This window comes from Eschscholzia californica, unplaced genomic scaffold (assembly GCF_041429995.1).
Source record: "Eschscholzia californica isolate CP2 unplaced genomic scaffold, dmEscCali1.0.p SCAF_3, whole genome shotgun sequence".
Classification (NCBI taxonomy): Eukaryota; Viridiplantae; Streptophyta; class Magnoliopsida; order Ranunculales; family Papaveraceae; genus Eschscholzia; species Eschscholzia californica.
Genome location: NW_028238420.1, coordinates 19,735,147 through 19,758,658, shown reverse-complemented (window position 1 = coordinate 19,758,658; position 23,512 = coordinate 19,735,147). Strand labels below are relative to the sequence as shown.

Here is a 23,512-nt window from a genome sequence, read left to right as displayed (position 1 = left end):
TAGGTTTTAAACCCTCTAGGTCGGGGGTGCCTCTAGTTCCCCTACGTTCCTGTTGGCTGGGTTAGCTTGGTCTTGGGTTGTTGGCTGGGTTAGCTTGGTCTTGGGTCTCTTACTGCGTTCGAGGTAGAGGGTTCCTCTATAGTTTCCCCAGTCTGATTGATCGGGGAAGTGTAGTTTTAGGTGACATTATCCTCGTCATCCCCTGTTTCTTGGTCGAGGGTGCCTCTAGTTCCCCTTCTTTCTTGTTTGGTCTGTGAGGTTAGAGTCTTTTGGCTTGATGGATGTATCGGTTCTTGCTTGGAATGTTTGGGGTTGTGGTAATTTTGCTAATCGTAAACATCTTAGACGACTTATCAATGAAAATAAACCGAACTTCATTTTTCTATCGGAAACCAAATGCATTAACACAAACATCGATAAAATTCGGAATTTTAATAAGATGTATAACAAACATGTGATAGACCCGATTAATAGAGCGGGTGAACTTGCTCTTTTTTGGTCTCCTCATTTTGACATGCTGATAGTAACATGGTGCATGTTAAAGGCACACAGGTGGATAATGGGAATACTTTTTACCTCACTGGATTCTACGGTTGCCCTTATAACAAGAACAAAATGAAGCCATGGGATATTTTGGCTCATAACACTCCTGATAACAATTACCTCTGGCTAGTTATTGGAGACCTCAACTGTATCCTTGACCAATCTGAGAAATTGGATGGTAAAGCCGCCCATAACCTGACCATTTTACATTTTAAACAGACTATTAATAATCTGGGCCTTCATGACATTGGATTTGTGGGTTACCCTTATACGTGGTCTAATAAACAATTTACAGGTACTCTGATTCAAGAGAGGCTCGACCGGGCTTTGGTTAATTATAAGTGGCTCACCATCTTCCCTCAGTTTAAACTCACTCATCTCCGTACTCTAGGCTCGGATCACAACCCTATCCTCCTCACTACTAAATATAGCTCTTCTCTTGGTCGCAAGCCTTTCAAGTTTATCCGTACATGGATGTCCCATCCCAACTGTGCTTAGTTCATCAAACCTAACTGGCTCACCATTCCTCACCCTATTCAAGCTAAGCTGAACTCCCTAGTAATTAAGCTCTCTAAGTGGAATAAAGAAGTTTTTGGTCACCTGGACAATAATATCAAGCAACTCACGCAAAAACTCCAATCCATTAAGAATGCAGATGCTTTTAAGGAGGTGTTCTCCCAGATTGAAACTCTGCTCCTTCAACAAGAGAACTTGTGGAAGGAGAAGTCTAGAATTTCTAATATCAACTTAGGAGACAGAAACACCCAATACTTTCATGCTAAAGCCACCACGAGAAACCGCAAAAATCAAATCCACTCTATTAAAAGGGAGGATAATTCGTGGACCACTGACGAGGCTGGAATCTCCTCCATATTTTCTAATCACATTCGGAATATCTCCTCTACGACTGGTTCCGCTTTATCTTCCAATTTAATAGAGTGCTTCTCTCCTCAGTTTTCCTTCTCTCAGAATGAAACGCTGATTGCTATTCCGGTGGAGGAAGAAATCCGGCCAGCTATTCTATCCCTTAAGTCGGGAGCGGCTCCTGGTCCCGATGAATACCCCCCTCTCTTCTACCAGGCCAACTGGGATACTGTGAAGGATGACATTATTCTCATGGGTTCTAATTTCTTTAGAAACGCGACTCTGCCTGAGTTTTGTAATCAAACACACATTTGTCTTCTTCCTAAAACTAAAACCCCTCAAACTTCAGCTGATTGTAGACCAATTAGTCTGCTCAACACCACTTATAAATTCATTACCAAAATACTTGCTAATAGACTTAAACCTGTCTTGACAGATATTATCTTTCCTTTCCAGGCAGCGTATGTGCCAGGAAGACAAATCACGGACAATATCATTATTAACCAAGAGCGCTCATCCACTCCTATAAGAAAATCAAGGGAGCTAGTAGCTATTTCGATCGGTCTCAAATTAGATATGTCCAAAGCCTTCGACAGGATTGAATGGAGTTATCTGGATAGCGTTATGAATATGATGGGTTTTTCTCCGGCTTGGATTCGTCTTATTAATACTTGCATCTCTACGAGCTCCATGGCGGTTCTCATCAGTGGACGCCCTGGTTTGACCTTTGATGTTAGCCGTGGCATTAGACAAGGGGATCCTCTTTCACCGCTTCTTTTCGCGATTGCGATGGAAGGCCTCAGTAGGCTTTTAGAGAAGAATAATCATCAATCCTCCTTTATAGGCTTTCCTATTCCTAACTCTGATATCACTATCAAACATTTGTTCTTTGCTGACGACTGTATCATTTTTGGGAAAAATTCGCTTGATAATATCTACCATCTTAAGCTCATTCTGAAGGAATTTAGTGAAGTGTCTGGTCAGATGATTAACTATTCAAAGTCTAATATTTTCTTCTCCAAAAATTCGCACCCGAAGTTTAAACGCATGATCATTAGGGAACTCAAAGTTCATCAATCTTCAACTAGTGACAAATACCTTGGTACTAATCTGTTCATCAACCGTAACAAGAAACAAGCCTTCCAACCTCTTCTATCTCAAATCAAAAACAAACTTGCCAAATGTCAAACTCATCTCCTCTCTCAAGCTGGTCGCTCGGTGGTGCTCACCACCATAGCAGCGGCCGTTCCCCGATACCAAATGCAGTGCTTTGCCATTTCTAAAGGCATTTGCACCAACATTGAGTCAAAGGACTTTCTGGTGGGGAAAATCCAAAACCTTCCACACTATAAACTGGTCAACCATTTACAAGCCTCACAAACTTGGAGGACTGGGTTTTCGTCTCCCCTCTCTTGATGATCAAGCTTTTCTCAACAAGATTAATTGGTGCCTGATCAACAATCCGCAAGCGGTGTGGGTTAAAGTGCTCAAAGGAAAATATTTCCACAAATCTCATAAACCCACTCCCCTTAAAGCTAACCAATCTTGGCCCTGAATCCATCACTAAACAGTTCAATCAGATGGAGGGTCTGGTCTTCTGGGATATCAACAATGGTCATAATATTAATATCTGGAAGGACTTCTGGATTCCCAATCATCCCCCTCCCATCACAAATCAAAGCGGGACGAACCTGGAATGGGTAGCACAACTAATTACGAATAATAAGTGGAATATAAATGTTATTAATAATTGTTTCAATAGTGAAATCTGCAGCTTAATTCTTAGCATAAATCTACATGCAAATCAAGAGGATATACCGATATGGATGCTGACAAAATTAGGTAATTTGTCCAAAAATCTATGATTAATTTTCTGAGGACAGAAAGTGCTAACCAAATGCAGGACCAGAACGGTTGGTTTTTTATCTGGAACATGAATACGATACCTCACATCAAACTATTCCTTTGGAAATGTTATACGAACAGTCTACCTGTTAAAGCAAAATTAGGTAAATATATTGGAAACTACTACTCTTGTATCATCTGTAATGAGGACGAAACCATAGACCATGTAATGCTTCATTGTACTTTTGCGAAAGCCATTTGGTTCCATTTTCAGGTTCAAACGGATCAACTATCTACAGTTAATCAATGGATACAACAGTGGAAAATCTTAGACGACGAAACTATCACTTTATATGCAAAAATACTATGGTTCATTTGGAAAGCTAGGTGCGAAAATTGTTTCTCCACGAATAAGCAAAACCCAAAACAAATGATAGAGAGGATTAATAACACCTCGACCACTCCACTCAAAATTGAGACTAGTATTACTAATAAATGCAGGGTCAAAACCAAGCAACAAACATGGAGACCTGCATCGACATCATTCTTGAAGTTAAACGTCGATGCCTCGTTTTCTATGCTCACTGAACCGGCCGGGATAGGATGTATTATACGAGATGAAGAAGCAAATTTTATTATTGCAGCAGCGGACTCAGTTCGATGCCAGAACGTAGAAAAAGCCGAAAGCTTGGCTATTTTCTCTAGTTTGTTATGGGCTATTCAACTGAACATTACCCATGCACATGTAGAAAGTGACAATCAAGCATTAATAATGTTCATCAACGGACAAAGTGTTGGGCTTCATTGGCAATCCAAAAGAATCATGCAACAAGTGAAGATTCTCAAAGACAAATTCACAAGTATCATCTTCACCTTTGTTCCTAGAAACTGTAATGCTCAGGCGGATGCACTCGCGAAATGGGGTCGTAGAAATGGACATAGGAATATATGGAATATATGGAATATTGTACCTTCTTTTATTTCCGGTTTACACTAGAGACCTTGTATTGCTTTGTTGCTTTAATATAAGTTTATTTCATCAAAAAATAAATAAATATTATATGTAACCATTCTAACTGGACTTCTTGTTCTCAAAAAAAAAAAAAAAACTGGACTTCTTGTTGATTCTAGAGATAGAATAGTGAGATTAGGTGCTGCTTAGCCGTGTTCTTCTAGTTTCATCTTTCCGTAAGAAAACCGAATTCCCCTAAGAAAAAGAGGTTGGAAAATTAAGTAAAGACTTTCCCATCTAAAATATGTGAAAGTCATTTCCCCACAATCTCACACTCTCCCTCGTCCCATAGCTCTCATACTTTCTCGAGTCAATCTCTCTCTCTTTTCCCTCCTCACAGGCTTGTTATTCTCTCCATTACTGCAAATTCATCCACAAATCATGATCTCCCTTCCACTTTCAAATTAAATGATAATCCTTCCAATTTCAAAATAAAAAACCCTACATCAGGTTTGTTATCTCCCAGAGCATTAGACAAATAAGTGTTGTGGATACCATGGACAAGAGGAAGAGGAGGCCGATAGGTGTGCTTGATTATGTTATGGTTTTGGTTGGAAGCTATTGCGATCATGGATAACCTCGGTTTGCAAGAAGAAGAGTTCGATAGGTGTGTTTGATTATGTTGGGGCTTCGATTGGACGCGATTATAGTCAGGGATAACCTTGGTTTGCGTGCATAATCTAGGGTTTTCTTCTTTGAACTCTTTCTCTCTATCGTCTCACACGGAGGGGATTTTTAGGGATTTTTAGGGATTTTCCCCCAAAATCTAAGGTTTTGATTTGGGTGAAAACCTTGGTTTGCATATCTCGTCGTCATGGATAACCTCAGTTTGCATATCTAGCCGTTAGAATATACCGACACCCAACAAAATCCAATTGATTACATCATTTTTGAAGGCACTCTCTTAATTTTCTTACTCTACCAAAAATTTAAATTTGGAAAATGTTGATTTTCTTTCCACGAGAAATACTTGATTTTCACACCAAAATGTTTTCCCACCGAAACAACCGATCCTTAGTAAATTAATTGGGAAGAGAATTTGCGTTCTCCAATATTGAGAAATTTTAATAGGTTTTTCTTGACTTTGTGCGTGTCAACAAAGTATTCGAAATGCCTCAACTTTTTTAGAACAAGTCCAAGTCAAATGACAACGATTTGAAGCACTTCTTTATTACTCTATTTCGGAAACCCAAGGACTCAATCATATGGATATGTAAAGTACAAGACTTTCAATTCTAGCAAGTAAAGGAGGGAAAAAAATACTCAATTTAAAGTGAGTAAACAGAATTCCATACTCGATCTCATAGATACAAATAGAATTCTGTGGAAAGCCGTATTCGATGAAAGTTGTATGTAGGCTTGGAGGGAGATCTTTTATATCTTTCGAGATTCACCTTACAATATGGGGTCAAAAAGCCTAACTAAATGATTTTAGCCTTTATAAAAAGGAAACTTATTCTCGAACCCCTTTCATGCTCATGTCACGTCGAGGTACTGCAAGAGGGGGTGGATTTAGCCTGTTTGGTCGATCACTTCATGTGGTGATGCCAATTGGGAGAACCAAAGGTCTCGTAGAGAAAGGTAACACGACCGCACCTCAAATCGTCTCCACCAAGGCCACTTAAGAACGCACATGTGACACCGTCACACTAGTCGGACGAAAATGCCTCCGGTATTTTGATCAACTATTCAGGATCGGGATTTGGCAAAGTCCTAGGGCAGATGCTTGAACTGAAGTCATTGTTCACCATTTTATGACGATCTGGAGAAATGGCCCCTAATCAATCTGTCTCCGTCGTGGGCGTAGTTTAGCTGGTACTTCAGTGGGGCTTTTCCCTTTGCCCCTCATCTCGCACTCTGAGTAGGGCATCCATTCAACCTGAGATATAGACCATATCTACGAAAGTTCCCTCAACATTCAATCCGAACCAAACAAATAAGGGTGGGCGGGGATTATACCACCTAACACTAAATAAAGCAAGATTTTTATACAAGAAAGTAAAAGGTCTCCAACAAGACTTTCAGAATCAGTTGAATAAGTCAATCGGTACTTTACTTTAAGATTTGAAGCCAGAAGGCCTCTCGCTAGCCTTAGAATTAGCGTACTAAATAGTGCACTAGGTGCCAAGGAGTTATATGTCGACAAATTTCGACCGAAATGTTTCGGTAATTCAAGCTACCGACACAAAAAGGGACTTGCAAGAATTTCGTGCCAGATTTCCATCGAAATTTGACACGAAATTTCAAAATGTTATGCCCAGTCGGGGTTAATGTGAACAATACGAGTAAACACGACAAGCAATAGGAATAGTAAAGAACAATCAAAGAACAGAACACAGAGATTTAAGTGGTTCGGTTGGTGAGACCTACTCCACGGCGACAACGACGCGATGATTTCCACTATGATAAGCAAACAAGTTTACACAAGAGATTCGTGAGATTGTGTCTTACTGATATCTCCTTAGGGTTTAGTTTATATAGCCACTAAACCCTAACTACCGGGCCTCACCGACTCTCTCTCTACAATCGACATTATACACGAATAAACACTAATCACCGACTTAAGCCTAGCTTCGCATTCCAGCTCTGTCTCGGAGTCCAGCTTTGCCTTAGAGCATTGCTTCGCATACCAGCTCTGTCTCAGTAATCAGCTCCGTTAATGGGTCCAAGCTTCGGTAGGTTTAACCGGGTTCGATACCAATCCTTATTCGAGTCACTTCTAACAATTCTCCACCTTGAATTGAATATGCTCCTCTTGACTTAGATCTGCCACCATCATAGCTCAGCGCCTCTAAGCCATCGTCGCTCCAGCCCTGCTAGGGCTAACATCTGGAAAACCCAATCAAGTCTAAGCAATGCTTAAACTTGAAAGTGTGCAGCCAATGGAGTACTGACAGGTTTTGCCTCAGTCATACCAAAACGTTCCAACACCTTCTCGATGTACGTTTTCTGAGAAAAGAACAGTTTCCCAGCAGATCTGTCTCTCCGTATCTCCATACCCAATATCTTCCTTGAGGCACCCAAGTCTTTCATCTCAAACTAACCCTTTAACATGTGGATTTCCGACATATCCTTGCAAGCTATCAGCATGTCATCCACATACAGGAGTAGATACACATAAGAACCATCCGATAGTTTCTTGTGGTACACACAACTATCATACCTACTTCTGTCATAGCCGTTTTTAACCATAACCGTGTCAAAACACTTATACCACTGCCTAGGAGACTGTTTCAGTCCATACAAAGACTTCTTCAGCAAACATACCTGGTCTTCTTTCCCGAGAATCTCAAACCCCTCTGGCTGACGCATATAGATTTGTTCCTCCAGCTCTCCATGTAAGAATGCAGTCTTAACATCAAGCTGCTCCAACTCCATATCATACAAAGCAACCATAGCAAGTATCACTCTAATAGAGCTATGTTTAACAACAGGAGAAAATACCTCATTGAAGTCTATCCCTTCTCGCTGTGTAAACCCCTTAGCTACTAACCGTGCTTTGTAACGTGCATCTTCCACCTCTGGGATTCCTTCCTTCTTCTTGAAAACCCATTTGCTACCAACAATCTTCTGACCCTTAGGCAGCTCGGCTAATTCCCAGACCTGGTTCTTCCGAAGAGACTCAATCTCTTCATTCATGGTAAGTGCAAATGCAACCATATCTGCCATCCCATACCTTTCCGGTGCCCGAATGTCTCTCCTTCCCCTGTTCCTCACAACACCGTAATAAACCAGGTCTGGTTCATCTTCCTCAACTTGATCATCTACCTGAGGTCGAACCTCTACCGGAGTGTCTATCTCAAACTCCACCTGCTCTCCATGATCTTCCTGCTCTACCAGTTTACCAACACCCTCCCGAGTATCTACAGGCGTTACCTTCTGAGTTACCATGGCTAACTCATCAAAAGTAACATCTCTACTTATGAGGAACTTCTTCGATTTTCCATCCGGATTCCACAACCGATAACCCTTAACTCCAGGCTCATACCCAAGAAATACACATTTCTTAGCCCTCGGATCAAGTTTACCTTCCTTAACATGTGCATAAGCCGAACAACCAAAAATCCTCAAGTTCTCATAATTACCAGGATAACTAGACCATACCTCATTAGGAGTTTTACACTCTATAGATGTACAAGGTGAAATATTCACCAGATACGCTGCCGTGTTCACTGCTTCAGCCCAGAACACCTCTGACAGCCCTGCATTCGAAAGCATACAACGAGCTCGCTCCAATAGAGTTCTGTTCATACGTTTCGCCACCCCATTTTGCTGTGGGGTCTTTCTGACCGTATGGTGTCTCACTATCCCTTCGTCTACACAAAACTTATTAAACTCGTTTCCGCAAAATTCCATGCCATTGTCAGTCCTCAAGCGTTTGATCGATTTTCCAGTCTGCTTCTCGATCAAGGTCTTCCACTGCTTGAACTTGACGAATGCCTCATCTTTGCACTTCAGTATGTAGACCCATACTTTCCTTGAAAAATCATTTATCAAGGTTAACATGTATCTACCCCCACTATGTGAGCTGACCCGAGAGGGACCCCAAAGATCTGAATGGATGTAATCCAGAGTTCTTTTGGTATTATGAACCGCAGTGCTGAACTTTACCCGACATTGCTTCCCGAAGACGCAATGTTCACAGAATTCCAGTTTTCCAATCTTCTGCCCACAGAGTAAATCCTGCTTGCTCAGTATTGCCATCCCCCTTTCACTCATATGCCCTAACCGCACATGCCATAGCTTGGTAGTCTCAACTTCCTTGTCTGATGATGACACCGCTACAGATCCGGTAACTGTGTTACCCTGTAGCACATATAGACCATTCTTTTTCAACCCCTTCATAACTGTAAGACTTCCCTTAGAAATCTGAAGAACACCACCTTCACCAACATATTTGTAACTATTATCATCCAAAGTTCCCAAAGAGATTAGATTCCTCTTTAAATCTGGAACATGTCTGATGTCTGTTATAGTCCTCACAACACCATCGTGCATCTTGATTTGAATAGTACCACTTCGAACCACTTTACAAGGAGCGCCGTTTCCCATTAGCACCTTACCGCCATTAATGACTATGTAAGTGGAAAACCATTCCTTATGAGGACATACATGAACTGTACAACCAGTATCCAAAATCCACCTATCTTCTGCAAAGCAACCATTGATCGCCAGAACCATAGCTTCATCACATTCTTCAATGATTGCCAAGACACTACCATCATCTTCTTCGATGACTGCTGCCTCAGCTGGTTTCTTCCTAAGTTCAGGACAATTCCTTTTGAAGTGTCCCTCTTTCTTACAGTTAAAGCATCTGTACTTTTTTGGTTTCGATTTAGACCGTGAACGGCCCTTCCCATCGACCACATGCTGCGACCTTCCCCTTACTACCAAACCATCACCTGAATTGGTTTATTCCATTGACCTCCGTCCCAACCCCTTCGAGTTCAATGCTGCTTTAACATCCTCAAAGGTTGTAGTTGTTTTTCCAGACATAAAAGAATCAACAAAGCTTTCATATGATGGTGGCAGGGATGCAAGCAATAGTACTGCCTTATCTTCTTCTCCGAATTTGACATCTATGTTTGCCAAATCTAAGAATACTCGGTTGAGTTCATCCATATGGTCTTTCAATGATTCCCCTTCTAACATCTGTAAACTAAATAATTCTTTAGATACAAACGATTAGTTCGAGATTTCGTCATATACCTTGTCTCCAGCTTATTCCATAACCCATCGGCTGTAGTTTCCGTCGTTACTTCCCGCAAGACCTCATTGCTTAAATAGAGTAGAATCTGACCATGAGCTCTCTCCATGAGATCTTCCTTCTCTGCTTCTAAAAGTGATTCAGCGGGTACAACTTTCCTATTCAACGTCTTCAGCAGACCCTGTTGAACTAATACTGCTCGCATCTTAATCTTCCAAAGATTAAAATCGTTACTTCCATCGAACTTCTCTATCTCGTATTTCGCCATCACAGAAACCTCAAAACCAGAGCCCTGATACCAGTTTGTTATGCCCAATCGGGGTTAATGTGAACAATACGAGTAATCAAGACAAGCAATAGGAATAGTAAAGAACAATCAAAGAACATAACACAGAGACTTAAGTGGTTCGTTTGGTGAGACCTACTCCACGGCGACAACGGCGCGATGATTTCCACTATGATAAGCAAACAAATTTAAACAAGAGATTCGTGAGATTGTGTCTTACTGATATCTCCTTACGGTTTAGTTTATATAGCCACTAAACCCTAACCCCACCGCCTCACCGACTCTCTCTACAACCGACATTATACACGAATAAACACTAATCACCGACTTAAGCCTAGCTTTGCATTCCAGCTCTGTCTCGGAGTCCAGCTTTGCCTCAGAGAACTGCTTCGCATACCAGCTCTGTCTCAGTAATTAGCTCCGCTAATGGGTCCAAGCTTCGGTAGGTTTAACCGGGTTCGATACCAATCCATATTCGAGTCACTTCTGACACAAAATAAAGCTTCAGGGTTTCGAAATTGGGTGGGAGTGAAAACTTACCTTCATCTTGATCTTAATTTTCCGATTTATATCATCATTTTCTTCACTGTTTCTTCTCATATCTTCAACAAATTTTTTTCATTTCTTCATAACAACTAAAATATCTCTTATTATAGGTGAAGATTCATTAAAAAATTGGGGGTTTCAGTGTTGGGTTTTGCTTTTGGGTCGACCAAAATGTCAAACGAAATCAAAATTTTATTCCTTGCTTGGTGCTTAATTTGATAGATAAAATTCAAAACAGGTAGTGTAATGGCTGGACAACTTCATGCACTTTTATGATGTGTTGGTCACTTTTCTTTTTAGGGTCCACGGGTTTTAGGCCCAAAATAAAATTCAAAAAAGGATTAAGGTCAAATTTTCCCAGAAAATAGGATTTTAGTCCTGTTTTCTTTTGGAAGAAACATTGTTGATACATAATGTTTATGTATGACACATAAAAAAAATGAAATAAAGTATGAAACTTTAGCAATAAATAACACGTTATTTATGAAGCAAAACAAGAATCAATAAACAGAAAACACTGTAACTTTGAAATCTACACATACTTTAACTATACTAAATGCATTTTGTTGTACAAATATACGTAATTGATACTAAATAACGTGTATATTGCGAAACAGATAGTATGTATTGTTTTAATTATAAACGGTGGCTATATACTATATAGGACATATACTATATTGTAAAGAAGAAATACAAATGAAAAATACCAAAAGTTATTATTTGAATTTTGACTTGGTAGCGACATGCACTGACACCACTGCTAGACATCCTTAATAAGATACATGATAAATGTGCAGAGCCTTAGGTAAAGGGGCGCCACCAGTGCGATGGCATAGGGCCGACCTTTACCAGGGGCCATCCTATAAACCGGTGGTCAAACAATAAAAAAAGTACGCCAATCAACAGGCTTTGTACCACTCGGTAAAGAAAAAAAAGAGATTTTAATTGATTGAAGTATCTAATGGTACTAAAAGTTAAGTGTTGTTGAAGACTTCAAATGACATTTGAAAATGTCGAGTTTAGGGAATTACATGCCCATTAAGTAGGTTTTTTGACTTCCTCTCCCTAACTCTCTCTCTCTCTCCACTCCAAATTTACCTTTAGAAATAAACAAGTTCTTTCAGTTTCTATTACAACAAATTTCAGACTTCTTCTCTCTTTCACTTTCTTTTCTAATTATTTTTCTCTCTCTTCTATGAGACTACCTAATTACAATCTATACCAATTATAAATTTGCAAAGTTCAATATGTAGAGAGAAATTAGAAGAAGACAACATTATCTCCGATATCTTCAACCTCTTGGTAATGTTTTCCACTTATTTTTTCTCTAATTTTGTTAATTTTTTTCTAAACTTTTGTAATTTATTATTTACGTATCTAAAATTCTCTCTATTTTTCTCACACAATAAACAATATATATTATGTTGTTAGTACTAAAAGTTCGCGGACGCTATCGAACCTATCCTAGAAAATGATCCGATTATGATAATTAATCGAAAAGCTAAGCCAAAATCTAAATATGCGAACAGAATTAACGAGGTTCGGCTTTAAAGCCTAGGTCCTCGGGCGAACAAGAAAACTTTATTGAAGGATAGATGAAGACGACTCACGAAACCCGCAAGTTCGTCCCAAGATGGTACCATATAGAAATTAACCTTTTATACTAGATCTTCGACGACTGAGAAATTTAAAACCGCTCAAAACTATGAACAAAATTTCTCTCTCACTTGCTCTCTCTAAAGAATAGTTTTTGTGTTTGTTGTTGATGTGTGTGTTATTACAAGCACTTAAACCCCCTATTTATATAGGATATCCACCGTCATAACAAGCCCAATAATAGGAACTTTGGTTTCTAAATTTTGGTGCCAATTACAAAACCCAACCGCCTCTTTAATATTTAGAAACCAATTCACAATTCTTGGAGTGGATTTAGAAAACCGCCTCTTCCAATTTAGAGACCGCCTCTTCCAATTTAGAAACCGCCTCTCACAATTCTCCACCTCGTACACAATTTGATACCCTTCAAATTTTGGATGAACACCAGGATACTCCTTGTAAGATATATCCGCTTCTTGTGTAATCATCCGACTGCACCATATGACCATGCCTGCCTACGTACCCTTTTATAGGATCAAGCCTACCGTAGTTCTACCAACCCTTCACATAAAGTTTACCTTGTCGCCATTACGCCCTTTCGGGCAACTTAACACGAGCCGATTTGTAGCAAGTCCAGGCAATGCTGAAACTTGCTACATGTCACCACTTTAGTCAACATGTCCGCGGGATTCTCATCTGTGTGTACCTTCATGAGAGAAACACCACCTTCCTCTATGCCATCTCGTACAAAGTGATACCTGACATCGATATGCTTAGTACGAGCATGATGAACCTGATTCTTCGCCAAGTGGATCGCACTTTGACTATCAAACCATACATCTACGCACTCTTGCTTAATCCCTAGATCATCCAAAAGACCCCACAACCACAATGCTTCCTTCACACCCTCAGCCATAGCCATAAACTCGACCTCCGTAGTAGATAACGCAACTGTAGATTGTAACATCGATCGACAACTAACTGGAGCACCATGTACCTTAAATACATAACCAGTAGTAGATCGTCTTCTATCTAGATCGCCAGCATAATCTGAGTCAACATAACTGTTTACCTGACATGTGTCTCCACCAAAGCACAAACCCATATTGACGGTACCCTTTAAGTACCTCACGACCAATTTCACAGCTTCCCAATGTGTCTTCCCCGGATTTGCCATAAACCTACTAACCACACTGACCGCCTGTGAAATATCTGGACGAGTACTGATGTGACACGAAAATGTCACATTAGGAGAGCCGAACTTTGAGTAATTAGTCCTTTTCGAGTGTTATCAATAATATTTTATGTGTTTTTCATGTTAGGTACTTATTTTGGAGTTAAGTGTGTGATTCGGAATAAAAGGAGAGAATTATCATCATCATTTCATGTGCCCAAAATGAGAGAAAATGACTTCAAGTAAATCAAATTACAAGTGGAGGCAATGACGAGTCCGACGGTGAAAGCGGAAGTCAATTCCGAGTTCGGACGGGGAAATTATGAAAGAAAGAAGTCCGAGGGTATTTTAGTCCTTTATAACAATTTGAAGATGTAGAGACAAGGATGGAGGCACCTTTTGGTTTCTAAACCAAGCCCAAAGCCCACACAAGCCCAGAGAAGAATGACAAGGAAGAATTATATGAGCACCCTCTCTTTATGGATTAGAGTCAACAAAGTCTAAATGAATTGACTACGTCAAGGGATTTAGACGGTTTTAGTAGTTTAGGCTAGTATTCATCTTCTTCTTCACTAAGAAGGAAGAGAGAGAAAAAGAGGCAAGAGAGTTCTTGAGAGTTAGGGTTCTTCATCAAGAGGGTTTGAAGGAGAGAACAAGAGAGAAGGAAGAAGGAGGGCCGACCAAGCATAGGCCGACCTAGCTTAGCCGGCCGAGCAGCAGCTCGAGCTGCTCTAGAGAACTCGGGACAGGCAGCAACAACAGCTCGGACCTGCAGCTCGGATGTGCAAGGAGCAGCACGGTCTAGCACGCACCAGCAGCTCGGGTCTAGCAGCTGCAAGCAGCAGCGTGTGCGACATGGAGCAGCAGGCTCCGGCCGAAACAACAGCCTATGCACAGAGCACGGGATGCCTCTCTAGCTGCACGAGATGCTTAAGCACAACTCGGGTGGAAGCTTCCTAGCTCGGGACGTGCATGGGATGGATGCGTTTGGCCCGGATCTAAGTTTTCATGGCCGGATTCCATGTTTTGGCCGGATTTCTCCATTCTTTGGCCGGACTTTTCATGGTGTTCCGGCCACTTTCTTGGCCAGAAACTTTAGGGCTTTTACTTCCCACATCAAGACCTTGCTTCCCATGTTGTTTGATTTGATTCTGAGTATAAATTTGTAGAGAGAGAAAGCTAGGGTCAGCTCTAATGGAGGTTGTGTTCTAAATGGAGAAGATGATGGTGGTCGCTATGGGGAACCAAAAATTTGCTAAGGGGAGATCGGCTGCACCTTAAAGACTCATTTTTTCCGACGATCTTAGCCTCGAACCACATCGAAAAAGGGGGATTCTCTCATCATTTTCTTTTCATTTCTTATTCAATCACCATGTTAGCAAACTTTAGTGTGTCGATTATATGAGATGAAATGTGATGAATTCGGGATTATGTTTAATATGATTTGATGTTTGATTACAAATTGATGTTCATTTATTTCGATTATCATTTCGATCGTATTTTCACGTGTCTTGTCAAGCACTTCACATAGTTAAAAGACGAAACGAAGTATTCGATATCGATTGTAGTCTAAGTCATATTTTCATGTGTCTTGTCATGCACTTCACATAGTTAGGCAACTAGACAACACTTTCGTTGACTCGGGATCAACCGGTTTAGACGTTTGTTTTACTAAGTATGATCTCCGGATATACGTAGTACTTAGAGACATCTACTTTAAGAGTCGAACATCGATTATACCTTGAAACATTAGATCGGACTACACGTAGTCGTAGGTTTATCATTATCGGATTCTCGGTTCGACACCTCTCTCACTTATTTGTCTCCCGACTCTTGTTGCCTCCCGACTCTTGTTCCTCCGATTCTTCTCTCGAATCTCTCTCGCCCGTTTACATATATTTTTAGTTAGTTTCATTTGTTTTCTTTTGTTTGTTATTCAATATCATAACCCCCCATTTATCCTTGTTTCTCTCCTTTTTAGTCTAAGTTAGCTTTTAATATCTAGACCGAGGGATAAGACCCTTCGATATCCAAACTACCTTCCTATCCTTGGATCGATCCCGGCCTTGCCGGATTACTACTTGATACCTCCGCTTGGGTGTGCAACCTCTTCGGGTGCATCAAGTTTTTGGCGCCGTTGCCGGGGATAGGTTTAGTAGTTAGGATATCGTTTGTTATTTTGTTCATTAGTTTAGTGTTGTTTGCTTACTTAGGCGTTTTTTTTTCTTTATTTGTTTTTGTAGTTTCTTATCTTTTTATCTTTTTAGGTACCACTTTTAAGAAAAGAGCCAAAAGAGACATAAAAGCGAAGGAAAAGGAAGGATTTGAGAAGTTAAGAAGAAAGGAGAACGAAACGAGAAGAGCACTCGATAGTATCGCATTCTATCTCATCCTTTTTACTTGTGTGTGATTGTTTAGTTCTTTAAGTGTTAGCTCCCATTTTGTGATTGTGTGTTAGTATCCTTGAACATTGTGAGATCATGGCAAGTTGTTCATTTGATGAGAATGACCTTATGCGAACCCTTTCCAACACTAGTCGACCATCTACAAGTCATCAGGACTACTCAAATTTATATAGGAATGTTATGACTAGTGATAGGAATAGGCGAGTTGAGTCTGACCGACCTAGGATGACCATGGGTGAATATCGACGGATGTATGGAGTCCGCCAGACTCGTCATGAACATGGTTTTAGGGATTATGAGCATGAGGGTAATCAACCCCGTAAGAGTCTTCGAGACTATCGACAAGAATTTGGGATGACCACACCTTCATGTATGGATGTGTCATTTGATGAAAACCGTAGTTGCATTAGTATTGTTCGACCACGTCGAAGTCTTCGTGACTATCGACAAGCATATATGGACGGTTCACTTAGTGATGACAATTCCCGACTCAATGATTTTACTCAAAGAGTCGAATCTATGTATTTACATGAAGGTAGTGAAGAAAGGACCATGGAGACCATTAACCCGGTTTGTGCAATTTGTGCAAGCTTAAACCATTTGACCAAGTATTGTCCCATGTGCCGTGTTCCGCAAGAGTCTTTATCTAGTGATACTCATGTGCCTCATTACGAGGAGACATCTGAAGACAGTCTCCAAGCATTTTTGGAGTATCAGACTAGGTTCAATCGAGATGTAGCAGAGATCACGGACTGGATTCTCAAAATTGTTGATAGACTTGAGTCGGAGCTTATCGTCGACGAGGAAGGGGTTTGCGCACCCCAAACTCAAGAAAAGACTATGAATGATGGTGAGGGTAATACACCTAACTCTAGTCTTAAGTTAAATGTCGAAGAAGCTCTTGATAGACCATTTGAGTATGAACTGACCGATGACCCTTATTGCTCACTCTCCCGACCTTCGTCATCTCACCATGATAGGACTACAGTAGACCTTGATGTTCAGGATGAGGGCTTTATGCGTAAGTTTGGGGATGAAACTATTATGAACTTTCCAATTTTTGACACTTGTTAGGAGGCAGTCTTAGATGCCATATTAGGAAGGAATGGTGTTATAACCACTTTGAGGCTCTCGATGCCTTTAAGGGCGTCGATAACATAGTCGTTAGAGAGATAGCGAATAGCTTGTTGGATTATTTACCTAAGGAAATTATGGACCTTGATTTGGTCCCCGAGCCTATTGCCTTACCCTTAGAGTCTAGTTCGACCTTCCACATGATCTCAGACTCGGTTGTTAACCCCTTCTGGGACACTTCGGACGTTTTCCCTAGCATGTTTAGGGACTTAGTGGATGTTTTATCCACTAAGCTTGAGTTTGACTTTTTACCTTCGACTGACTTCCTGACCCTTCATTTGCATGTCGATCTTTTTGACGACTGTTTAGTCGTCGCCCCTAGCATTTATGCGCACTTAGTGGACCGTGCATCCACTAAGTTTGGGGAAGACTTCTTTTCGCTTTTAGTCTCACTTGCACTTCTTTCGTTTAATATTCTTGTGAGACTTTTAGCATGTGTATATAGTTTTCTTTGAGTTGACCTCCAAATCTTCCGTCTTTTGCTATATGATCGTTAGGCCAACTAAGTTGGGGCCTTGATGTTTGTGGGTAGCATATCTGGAAACCCTCTGCGAGACATAACTCGTGGTCTTGTGTGAAAACAAGAGAATCAAAGGCTAATTGCATAGCTCATTGCAATCGTATATACCCGCGTTAGTGGTAGATTTATATGGTCATGTTTTTATGTGCTTCACTCTCATGATATTTGGTGATATTTTAGGAGCATTTCTTATATGTTTTACTTCTAAGGCGTGGTTTGTTCCAAGTTTGGGGATGGCGTGAGCTTAGCATCAACTTGGAAACTCTTTATACATGAGCCTTGGTAGTATCATCCTTTATCTCCTTCGGTTATGGTAATATGTCTCCCCTCTTCTCTTTAAATTGATGTGCCTCTTTATCTTTTGGTGAGTGTATGCTTAGAACATTGAGGACAATGTTAGTTTTAAGTTTGGGGATGCGGGATATGACCATAACCAATGCATGACCATGGGTTTCAAAGACAAAAGGGTTCAAATTAGCCAAAATTTGAAATTTTTTGAACATTTTGAGTAGATTTGCATGTGATTGTAGTGATAGTTTTAAGAATGTTGATGCATATGTGTGTGAGCTGATGAGTTTTGTGATTGCTAATGGTCTTTGCATGAAAGTCGAGTCTTTTAGTGTTTGTGTCGTGCCATGTGAGTGCATCTTAGTGAAAAAGAAACATCTCTAAGAGACCTAGATTAGTCACTAGTGGAGACTTAACCCATGTGAGAGCTCAAAGCCTAAATTGTCCTTCGAGTGTACTCTTCCACGCTAACTCCGAGTAGAATGAAGAGCTACTCAACCTCGTACCTATTAAAAGAGCTCATTTGATCTCGTGTGCTCAACTTCCTTAGCCACTAGGAGTGACATTAGGATAGCGAATTAACCTTGTCCTTGTAGTCTGTGAAACCCGATGAGAATGCCAACTAGAGGGAGGCGGATACTCCATCACCATTCATCATCTTATACCCCAAGAATGAAGACATGTGAAGAAATAATGAAGAATGTCAAAAGAAAGAATGAAATGAAAAGTTGATTGCAAGAATAGAGTTGTGTGTGTTGTATTTTTTTTGGTTGTTTGTATTTGTGTTATGAAAAAAAAAGGAATGAAAAAAAAGAAAAGAAAGAAAGACAAAAAAAAAATGAATGAATGATGAATAAAGTTGTTTATGTTATGTTTGAGCATGTTAGCTCTTTTGTGTGAGTGATGTGATTGTATATAAGTGTGTTTGTGTGTATGTTAATGAATAAGTATTCGAAGCAAGAAACGAATGTGGAAATGCTTAAGAGGTTTTATCATGAAGAGTTCGACATTCTCGGGAATCCACCATCATCATCCATTTCTAGTATCCGTTAACCTTTAGAAGGCATTCTTAGAGGGTAGAATGGGTGAGAAGGGCGAGTGAGCTTCCCCACTCTATTTAGTTGCTAATTCCTAGTCGAAGATCATTTTCCAAAATGTTGTCCTCACCCCTTTTTATGTGTTGAGTCCATGGTAGTGATCACACTCACACATACGAGCGAACCATTCTTGAGTGATTTCATATTTGGAGTGTATGTCCGTGAGGCCGAAGTCAAGGCGAAATGTACTAAACTAGGAATCAAGGCGTTGTGACTTCGGAACATAGATGTTGCTCGTTATGGTATGACACTTTCATTTTAGGGTAAGGTCATTAGTGAAGAGGTCCGTAGCTTTTATATGAACTTATTTACTTGATTCATTATGTGTTGACATGCTTAAATCCTTTACTATACGAACCATGCTTATCTATTATTTGGATGTTGGACCCTTGTGTATTTGAAACCATGATGTTTGTGGGTGTCATCTATGGAAACCCTCACGAGACAATACTCGTCCTCTAGGGGTAACCTAGAGGTTTAAAGGCTTGTTGCATACGTTAAATGCAACCGGGATGCCTCCGAAAGTGAGTTAGGCTTTTATTTTGTTTTATTTGCTCGAGGACTAGCAAAGTTTAAGTTTGGAGATCTTGATGTGACACGAAAATGTCACATTTGGAGAGCCTAACTTAGACTAATTAGTCCTTTTCGAGTGTTATCAATGATATTTTATGTGTTTTTCATGTTAGGTACTTATTTTGGAGTTAAGCGTGTGATTCGGAATAAAAGGAGCGAATTATCACCATCATTTCATGTACCTAAAACGAGAGAAAATGACTTCAAGAAAATCAAATTACAAGTGGAGGCAATGACGAGTCCGACGGTGAAAACGGAAGTCAATTCCGAGTTCGGACGGGGAAGTTATGAAAGAAAGAAGTCCGAGGGTATTTTAGTCCTTTGTAACAATTTGAAGATGTAGAGACAAGGATGGAGGCACCTTTTGGTTTCTAAACCAAGCCCAAAGCCCACACAAGCCCAGAGAAGAATGACAAGGAAGAATTATATGAGTACCCTCTCTTTATGGATTAGAGTCAACAAAGTCTAAATGAATTGACTAAAAGTCAAGGGACTCTAGGGTTTTAGTAGTTTAGGCTACTATTCATCTTCTTCTTCGCCAAGAAGGAAGAGAGAGAAAAAGAGGCAAGAGAATTCTTGAGAGTTAGAGTTCTTCATCAAGTGGGTTTGAAGGAGAGAACAAGACAGAAGGAAGAAGGAGGGCCGGGCAAGCATAGGCCGGCCAGCACACTAGGCCGGCCGAGCAGCAACTCGGGCTGCTCTAGAGAACTCGGGACATGCAGCAACAACAGCTCGGACCTGCAGCTCGGATGTGCAAGGAGTAGCACGGTCTAGCACGCAGCAGCAGCTCGGGTCTAGCAGCTGCAAGCAGCAGCGTGCGCGACATGGAGTAGCAGGCTCCGGCCTGAACAACAGCCTATGCACAGAGCACGGGATGCCTCTCCAACTGCACGAGATGCCTAAGTACGGCTCGGGTGGAAGCTTCCTAGCTCGGGAAGTGCACGGGATAGATGCCTTTGGGTCGGATCTAAGTTTTCATGGCCGGATTCCATGTTTTGGCCGGAAACTTTAGGGTTTTTCATGGTGTTCCGACCACTTTCTTGGCCGGAAACTTTAGGGCTTTTACTTCCCACATCAAGACCTTGCTTTCCATGTTGTTTGATTTGATTTTTAGTAGAAATTTGTAGAGAGAGAAAGCTAGGGTTAGCTTTAATGGAGGTCGTGTTCTAAATGGAGAGGATGATGGTGCTCGCTATAGGGAACCAGGAATTTGCTAAGGGGAGATCGTCTGCACAATAAAGACTCATTTTTTTCGACGATCTTAGCCTCGAACCACATCGAAAAAGGGGGATTCTCTCATCATTTTCTTTTCATTTCTTATTTAATCACCATGTTAGCTAACTTTAGTGTGTCGATTATATGAGATGAAATGTGATGAATTCGTTATTATGTTTAATATGATTTTGATGTTTTGATTACAAATTGATGTTCATTAATTTCGATTATCATTTCGATCGTATTTTCCTGTGTCTTGTCAAGCACTTCACATAGTTAATAGACGAAACGAAGTATTCGATATCGATTGTAGTCTAAGTCATATTTTCATGTGTCTTGTCATGTACTTCACATAGTTAAGCAACTAGACAACACTTTCATTGACTCGGGATCAACTGATTTAGACGTTTGTTTGACTAAGTATGATCTCCGGATGTACGTAGTACTTAGAGACATCTACTTTAAGAGTCGAACATCGATTATACCTTGAAACATTAGATCGGAGTGCACGTAGTCGTAGGTTTATCATTATCGGATTCTCGGTTCGACACCTCTATGTCTCCCGACTCTTGTTGCCTCCCGACTCTTGTTCCTCCGACTCTTCTCTCGAATCTCTCTCGCCCGTTTACATATATTGTTTAGTTAGTTTTATTTATTTTATTTTGTTTCTTATTCAATATCATAACTCCCCATTTATCCTTGTTTCTCTCCTTTTTAGTCTTAGTTAGCTTTTAATATCTAGACCGAGGGATAAGAGCCTTCGATATCCAAACTACCTTCCTATCCTTGGATTGATCCCGGCTTTGCCGGATTACTACTTGATACCTCCGCTTGGGTGTGAAACCTTTACGGGTGCATCAAGTACACACCATAGCGTACATCAAACTGCCAACTGCACTAGCATACGGTACACGATCGATATGATCCTTCTCCACCGTAGTAGAGGGAAATTGTCTTCCCGAGAGCCTGAAGTGTGGTGCCAAAGGTGTTGACACCGCCTTCGTATTCTGCATCCCGAATTGAGAAACTACTCGTTCGATGTAACCTTTCTGATTCAAGTACAGTTTCTTACTTGGCTCCTCTCTCTTAATCTCCATTCCCAGTATCTTCTTTGCAGCGCCCATGTCTTTCATCTTAAACTCTAGACTGAGTTGAGATTTCAACTTATCTATATCCACCATGCTTCGAGAAGCAATAAGCATGTCATCAACATACAAAAGGAGATAATTAAAGTCACATTCGCGAAGCTTCTTGATGTATACACAACAATCATAGTCACTTCTGCGAAAACCATGTTTTAGCATGAAAAAATCAAATCGTTTGTACCATTGACGAGGGGATTGTTTCAATCCGTAAAGAGACTTCATCAAACGACATACTTGATTTTCTTTACCCTTAACCTTTTATCCCTGAGGTTGAGCCATATAAATTTGTTCTTCCAGATCACCGTGCAAGAAGGCAGTTTTAACATCGAGTTGTTCCAGCTCAAGATTACCATGAGGAACAATACTCAATAGCACCCGAATAGAAGTATGTTTCACGAACGGGGAGAAAATCTCATTGTAGTCGACCCCTTCTTTCTGTGCGTAACCCTTGGCCACTAGTCTTGCCTTATACCTTGTGCCCTTGATCTCAGAAGAATCCTCTTTCTTCTTGTACACCCATTTACAACCAATAACAGACTTACCTTCGGGCAATGGGACAATCTCCCATGTCTTATTCTTGTGAAGAGACTCCATCTCTTCTTGCATAACAACCAACCAACTATCTCTTTCCTCCGCGGTAATAGCTTGTTTGAAGGTGACCGGCTCGTCGTCTTCCACCGAGAGTGCATATTCAACCACATTTGCCTGCCCGTAATGCCTAAGAGGTTTGTCTGACCCTAACCTCTGTATCGGCTTATATAACCGTTTCGGCATAGTGTGTACCGAAACATCCTGCTGCTGTTGTTGTAAAACTTGTTTACCTTCTCCTTGAACCTCCTCATGATTGTGTTCATCAAGTTCCTCATCTTGAGTACTATCCTGATGCTCCTTCGACCAAGATGGCAATGCGTACGATTCGGATCATAGGATAATGATGATCTTGTTGGAAGATCAATCAATCCGGTAAAATTAGGTGTCGTAATACTTAGCTAGAGCAGTTTACGATTGTCGGATCACTTTGGTTATCCGCGGCTAACATAGACCGGATCCTACAATGGGTTAGACATGAGAATGGTAACTTGAACAATGAGAATAAACTGATGGGAACTAGCATATAGATGGATATGATCCAGTCTAATAGTGCTTAAAAGATAGAAAAAAAATCGGGCTAGAAAAGGAAGCCCGGAAAAGAGCAAACCCACTTTTTAGGCCAACACGGGAATCCCTTAAAGGGAGAGCCCTAGCCGGCCATAACAAGGGGTGTGGGCCGGCCAAGACAATCCCATAAGGGGCTATTGTGGCCGGCCACACTAAAGGGATACCCTAATTTGGGCTTAGTCCTAATTAGGGAATCCCAGTTAGATTAAACTCTAACTTGTGCTTATCTTTTCTGAGAGACTTTTAGGATTCCTTATTTGATTGAGACTCTACTAAGGTAATGCCTATATAAGGACCAGTTCAGAGTTCATAAAAGGAGTGGAATTTTCTCAAGAAGAAAATCCCTCTCTTCACACAACTATTGGAGAGAGAGGATTTTAGAGAAAAAGTTTCCATTCTATCTA

The 23,512-nt window shown here is 40.7% G+C and overlaps 1 protein-coding gene across 1 annotated transcript; it reads left to right on the top strand.

Moving 5' to 3' along the window:
* The first annotated feature begins 528 nt into the window (after window positions 1–528).
* LOC147548906 (uncharacterized) lies at window positions 529–4,249 on the top strand. Its single transcript, XM_086668151.1, has 4 exons — window positions 529–838; window positions 1,085–2,475; window positions 3,527–3,639; window positions 3,754–4,249. Exons 1-4 carry the CDS (start codon window positions 529–531, stop codon window positions 4,247–4,249), a joined length of 2,310 nt encoding a protein of 769 aa, XP_086524277.1.
* Window positions 4,250–23,512: the final 19,263 nt, after the last annotated feature.